Below are 6,658 nucleotides of genomic sequence, written 5' to 3'. Positions count from 1 at the left end.
TTGGATCAAAAATACTATTTTGTTTTAATGACGAAAAAAAAAAAGTAGGAAATGGTGAAATTGAATTCATCTGGGGCTCCCCCCTCCTATCACAGGAGTGTTGGCTTAAAATATGGATGCATTAAACAAATAATGTGGTTGAAATGTCCAGAAGTGGAACAACTTGATTAGGTTCAAAATTTTGATTAGGTTCAAAATTGTGGCATTATAACAAAATGTCAACTTGCTTTTGAAGCAATAAGGGTAACTTTAGTTTAAAATAATAAATGATATGTATATATATATACACATGCAAAGAAAGGGCGGTGACGGCGAGCAAATGAAAGGCGAAGGCGGGATAGTTGGATTGGGTGTGAGGTGGTAGGTCACTGTAGTGTTAATTTACTGGGAGTGATTAAGCGGAGAAAGACAGTTTTGAATTGGAATCCCTGGCGGGCTCCACGTCCCGACCCAACGTTATGGCTATTAATATGGCTCCAAAAAAATAAAAATTAATAATAACAAAAAAGGCAGCTAAAGCAGCTACTTCCGCGATTTGCATCCCAAATTCTGTGGCTCTCCGGCGGGAGAGAGGCGGCGGCTAGGGAGGGCAAGGAGGAAGGTGCGTGCCGATCAAGATGGAGAAGCAGGGCACGTGCATTACTTACTCATGTAGCGACGCGACGTGGGTGCCGCTGAGTGGGTTGTTCATGTGCCCGTCTTCTCCATCGTGACCACTGCAACCTTTGCATATCCAAATTCACTGAACAGAATATTCAATTTCAGGTAACTTTTTTTTCTTCTTTCTTCTCTTTTCTCCTTTCCTTTATTTTTTCCGTTCTGTAAACAAATATGAACTCATCTTAGAGAAAGATGAAAAGAAGATGAAGCTTATGAAATTCGGAGAAGCCGTATTGTGATTCAATTAGATTCATTGACTAATCTCCAATTTATCCACGTCTTGTGGTAATCCGAATCCCAAGGGAACGAGTCTTACTACCAAATTTCTGATTTTTCTTTTATTATTATTCAAGTGGGAGGGTCGAGGAAGCAAATAGAGACAAAGAAAATGAATACATTTAGTAATAAACTCGTAGTTCCTTTTATTTTTAGGATACCCAAAACACATTCCTGCATCAAACTCAAAATTAAACATCCATGTCCATAATATTATAAAAAAGATATACATAGAATCACCATTTAAAAAAAAAAAAAAAAATAGTAAAGCCAAAATGTTTTGGTAAATTTAAAGATTAAAAATAGATTAAGAAATGTGGAGGAGTAGTAGCAGTAGTAGTGAGCATTTTGAGAAGGATCCTCCAAATTTTGTCATTTCCCAATGAAGAGAGACAAAGTGGGAGTAGATAATTGGGATAACAAAGTAATTGGCTTCCTTACTTTGAGCTTTGCGTTGCCACGATTGCTTATGTTATGACAGATCCACAAACTTCTAGATTCGCACCACGACAAAATTTGACTCATTCAGGAGGAATCCCTTCTTTTCCAAACATCTACTTTGTGATTCAAGTTAAAAATTTCATGAAAGTGCTGTATACAAAAACAGAAGCTACAAGTTGTTGACGCAATCCCATTTTCTAACCCAACATCTTCACAGTCATGCGCTCAAAATAAATCTCAATGGACTACCTTATTCCGCATGGGGCGCCCCTCTCGTGTAACATGTGAGCACCTCTTAATGCACTCTGTCACACTCCTCTCCTTCCATGGAGATCCTAAAAGGAAAACAACAACACACTTTTTAAACCCAATAAAATAGAAACATTCCCTTGAGAGTTGCACAATTCATGAATTCAAGAATAATGAAGGGGGCATGAGAAAATTTCAGGACTAGGATACTATCTTCACATCATTTCAACACTTTTAACAAAATGACGTGAAGTCTACTAGTGTTAAAAGAATGTTTGTAAATATGAATATGATGCTCAAAAGTAGTACATGTACGATAAATTTTTCCAAGGAATGCACTCTTTCCAAGAGGAAAACAGGTAGTTCGGTATGATGGTGCTGCAACCAAAGAACCAAAGCTAGATTCTCCTCCCCTCGTCACTGGTTCTGAACCTAATAGCTATTTAAAGTATGATAGCTGTTCTTGGCAGTTGAGTTTAATCAGCAAGTGCTATGGACCTCATGTGCAGTCAGAGGTCCTCCGAGGTCGGTTGTCTACAGTAAATTATAACCAATCTTCAAAAACTCAAACAATCATTCACTTAATTCACAATAAGTGCAATAAATTGACTGATTTCAAATCAAATCTTCCATCCATCAATCAAACTAGCTGTGGAATTAATCCACTTAATATCCACAGTAGACATACACTGAAACAGTTATCCCAACAATAAAGCCAAAGTTCACTATATCAAAGTAAAAAGGAGCAATGCAAGCAGAGGAGAGGTGAGCTGCAATTGTTAAGGTAAAAATATAAATAGATGTAACTCTTATTTGTGATTAATTAATAGCCTGACATCAACATTAAGTTGTATCGACATCAATACTTGGAAATGTGAGCTTGACGAAAGTGTGAGAACAAAAAGTCAAATGGCTTTTGAGCAAATTCAGAATTGAAAAGTTGGCAACTATATGAGTATTATCATTATCAAATCCTTGTGGAGATCTCTCTTTTCGAAGATAAGATAGTTTGAAAGTTTTTTGGTTCACTTTCGTTTATGTTTTTTTTTTTCATGTAATGACTTGTGTTGAGCCACTAGGAATAAAGACATCCCACCCTTCTTGTGTAGCCAACTGTGTAGGGCCTTAGAATATTAAATAGAGAAATCCTAGATTTCTTGTTTTTTTAGTTACCAATATGTTAGGTTTATGTAAGGTTCGTTCGAATATATATTTTAATTCCACAACAGCTTCCAACTTCCATTAGTGGAACTCCAGAGATCGTCAAAAGTAGATGGGGAGTGAGATTCAACTCGGAGCTGCCCTCAAGAAAAATAAAAATAAAAATAAAAAAGTTTCTTCTCATCCTATTGGTACCAACTAAAAAAGCTTTCTCACTTCTTTTTCCTTTTCTGACCAAACCAACTAAAAGCTACGTAGAATCAACTTAGGATATGGTTTTGAGTGATTTCCATGTGGAACAATTTTTAGAAATTTTTTATGCAGTTGTGATTAAAAAGTGGATTCGATACTGTTCAAAAGTTACAATGCAACTATTCCTGCTATCCCTTTGTGTCCTTTGTCATTTCTGTAAAGAATAAAATTATTCCAAAATTAAGGCCTATCTAAAACCAACTTCACACAAAACATTTACTTGTCAAATACATTTTTCATGGTTTTTTAAAAAACATTGTTACAAGAAGTAGAGAACAGGTGTTTGACACTATTCCTGAAGACAACCCATCTGCTTGTACAAAAACATTATCCTACATAGGTTTAACCTTTAAAATCCCCCTTTTCAGCCCAAAATTGAAAGCTGACCACTCTTCACATCAATTCTTTTTACAAGGAAAAAGAATCCATTCCCAGGGACTCCCTAATGAGGTAGGAGATCCAATTTACTTAACTCCCACTAGAAAGTTCTAAGTTCAACTTTCTTGCACGCATGTAGACCCAATCACCCAAAGGAACTTTAGCTGATCTGATCTAATATCTAGGCACTTTCAAAAGTTCAAATTCATTAGCAACCGGTCTTTGGTTAAAAAACAATCAGCTATTTCTTGTAGAAGAATACAAGGAAAATGAAGTCCCGTGGCCATATCAAAGGCGAAAAACTTGAGATTGACCTTGACCGCATGCAGGATCAGATAAGTTTGATCCTTATTTATCTGAACTAAAATGGTAGAACATCCTCATCACTCCCCACCGCTCTTTCATACTAAATATATGATATATCTAATTGAAAACAACCACTAACTAGAAGATGCCAGAATGACACTCATCTCATCTGTGCCAGTCGACAATGACATGATAGCAGGATTGTATTAGCTTGGGTTCGTAGATCCATATCACTTAATATACTTTAAAGCAGACTAATCAATTAGGATCAGATAACATGCTCATTTTCTTGCCAAGCTAGCGAAAGTTTCCACTATATACACAGCGTAGGATTAAATATGCCATCCTTACAGTAGAGCAAAGTATTGTGAAAAAAACCAATAATAAATAATGCTCGAGTGGATCATCTTTGATAACAAAAAAAATGGGGAAAGTTAAAAAGTGCATTACGTGCTATGTAAATGAAGATTTATAATTTGGCTCGAAAAAAAAGTAAGCATTGATTAAGCATCCACTTACAGTTACGCCATCAGAATAAGTAAGCTTTAACCAGCCCCTGAAGTTGAAGGGTGCATGCTCTCCTTTTACCACAACACCAGCAGTTAGCTCAAACAAAGTTGTCATTGTAATACCTGCCCAGCGTAGAAACATTCTTGCACTCTAATCAATCTAAATAAACTTGAAGCACAATTCGTTGATTTAAAGAACCACCACAGTACAATCTTGTAACTTTTTTTTTAAAAAAAAGTAACTCAACTTTCATTGAGAAAAAAATGAAAAAATATAAGAGCATACAAAAATAAGGCCCACAAAAGGAAATTGTACTATGCAAATGGGACTTCAATCCAGTAAAATAAAACCTATAGGGTAATTATAACAGACCTTGTCACCGAGACCCAACGAGTAACAAAGAATCTAACAAGGGATCAAACATCACTGGAAAATCTCTTTTGACCCCTGAAAAAGAAGATTATATTATTCCACTCGCTCCAAACACCCCATAAAATAGCAAACACTCCATCTTGCCAGAGAAATATTGCTTTCTCATGAAAAGGATCTTTTGTGGATTATACAAGGGAATAACAGCATTTGACCATACCTGTTGCCCTCACCTTATTGAGAGTAGGGTGAAACAAAGGCTAGTCCATTAAAGAACAAAATGAAGATCAGTTCAAGCGTAGCAGCATAGCCTTGAGGACTTGTATAGATTAAGGACTCCAAAATCTGCGGGGGTTGAGCTTGTTCAGATGCCTACTAAATCTTCTAAAGTAGTTTCAAGGCTCTTAACAGAAGTTAATTCACTTTCAGAGCTCAGGAGCAGTGTTTCCCAAGCCTTAGGACCAGGGGAAAAGTTCATGCCAACCATTAACGTGAGCAGCTCAAGTGCTTTGCCTACCATGTCCCTTTTGCACAGCCAAGAAAGTATCTCACCAAAAGTTGAAATCTGAGGAGGGAAACGACATACTAGCATTTCCTCCAATAGGATACAAGCCTCAATTACATCACCGTCATTAAATAACCCACTGATCATAATCCTAAAAGTCCGCACGTTTTTTGCCAGACCCTTTAGTTGCATGTTACCTCGAAGCTTCCTTGCCTCGTCAAGTTCACCGATTTTACACAAACATTCCAAGAGAATATTGTAAGTGATCACATCAGGTTTGCACCCCAATTCCTCCATATGCAAAATCATTTGAATCCCTGCTTCCCAATTGCCTTGTTTGCATAATCCATGTATGTACACGTTGTATGTATAAATATCAGGAACTAAACCAAAGAGAAGCAATTCATCAAACAGTTCATCTGCCATCTTATAATCCCCATCCGCAATCACCCCATTCAAGACCATAGTATAACAAACAATGTCAGGCTTGAAACCATCGGCCTTCATTTTATTCAACAGATCAAGAGCGTCTGAACTCAGCCCTCTCCTAACCAAGAACTTAATTACATTAGAATAATCCACAACAACGGGACAGAATCCTTTTAGCCTCATTTGTTCCAGAAAGGTAAGAACCACATTACCAGTGGATTTCTTATGCTCGCATAGCGATGCCAATATCAAAGAGCAGATTTCAGGGTTCAGACCATACCCTTCGGTTATCATATAATTGAAAAGCTCCATTGCATGCCCAACTTTATAAATTTTACATAACGCAGTAATTAGTATCCGAAAAGTGGACTCTTCAAGCCTAATACCCATAGTCTGGCTACTCAATATGATCTCGGGAACTATTCGAAGACCTTCGCCATTTCTACAGAGCAGGAAAAGTAGAGAGTTGAGTGAGAGCGCAGAAGGAACGCACCTAAACATGGGAATCCTACGGAACAGAGTGATAGCATCTTGAATTCGGTTGACTCGTGCGTAAACTTTGAGGAGGTCGACAAATATGTACTCTGGGGTTTCAAATTTCTCGACGCGTTCGAGACGATCGAGAACAGCGGCAATGTAGTGGAACTGGGAGCTTCGAGCAAGGGTTTTGAGGACGAAGTGGTAGGCATTGGGGGTTGGGTCGCAGCAATAGGCTCTGAAGGAGCTTATAAGAACCGAAAGAAGGTAGGGTTCGTCGGAATTGGATTGTTTCGGCGAATTTGCAGCTTGTTTGATGGCTCGCAAAGCTTCTTCCTGATTGAAGGTTTGATGCCATTTGGTTTTGAAGGGTGAAAATGGGCACTTCCTGTGTTTTCTGAGGAAGTGGTCGCTCCTCTTCACAACTCTGATGCCTTCCATTCTCGAGCAAACAGGAAAGTGAACACAGCTCACAAAACATACAAATCTTACGAACAACAAATTAGGATATAATTTCGTAAGAGGTATTGGTAATTACCGCCATTTACCTCGATAATGAGTCTAACGGTGTTGGGTTGGGTTGTGTTAATGGGCTTATAAAGAACAACCCAACCCGACCAGTTAGAAAAAGCCCAAAACCTAAGC

The 6,658-nt window shown here is 37.8% G+C and overlaps 1 protein-coding gene across 14 annotated transcripts; it reads right to left on the bottom strand.

Annotated features, from left to right (window-relative positions):
- Positions 1-218: 218 nt before the first annotated feature.
- LOC111790763 (Pentatricopeptide repeat (PPR) superfamily protein) lies at positions 219-6,507 on the bottom strand. Of its 14 annotated transcripts, none has more exons than XM_087122674.1 (5): positions 4,823-6,507; positions 4,606-4,680; positions 1,936-4,355; positions 1,627-1,712; positions 219-1,527 (listed from the first exon to the last, which is right to left on the bottom strand). In XM_087122674.1, the coding sequence occupies exon 1, from the start codon at positions 6,452-6,454 to the stop codon at positions 4,967-4,969; it is 1,488 nt and encodes a 495-aa protein (XP_086978800.1). In that variant the 5' UTR covers positions 6,455-6,507; the 3' UTR covers positions 219-1,527; positions 1,627-1,712; positions 1,936-4,355; positions 4,606-4,680; positions 4,823-4,966. The 14 variants fall into 14 exon arrangements, with proteins under 14 accessions (XP_086978800.1, XP_086978801.1, XP_086978798.1 ...); XM_087122675.1 differs by having other exon boundaries at positions 4,243-4,355; XM_087122672.1 differs by having other exon boundaries at positions 1,627-4,355.
- Between the last annotated feature and the right edge of the window lie 151 nt (positions 6,508-6,658).

Source organism: Cucurbita pepo, chromosome 3, assembly GCF_057944985.1.
Source record: "Cucurbita pepo subsp. pepo isolate OVF chromosome 3, ASM5794498v1, whole genome shotgun sequence".
Classification (NCBI taxonomy): Eukaryota; Viridiplantae; Streptophyta; class Magnoliopsida; order Cucurbitales; family Cucurbitaceae; genus Cucurbita; species Cucurbita pepo.
This window is presented reverse-complemented; position numbering and strand designations above follow the sequence as displayed.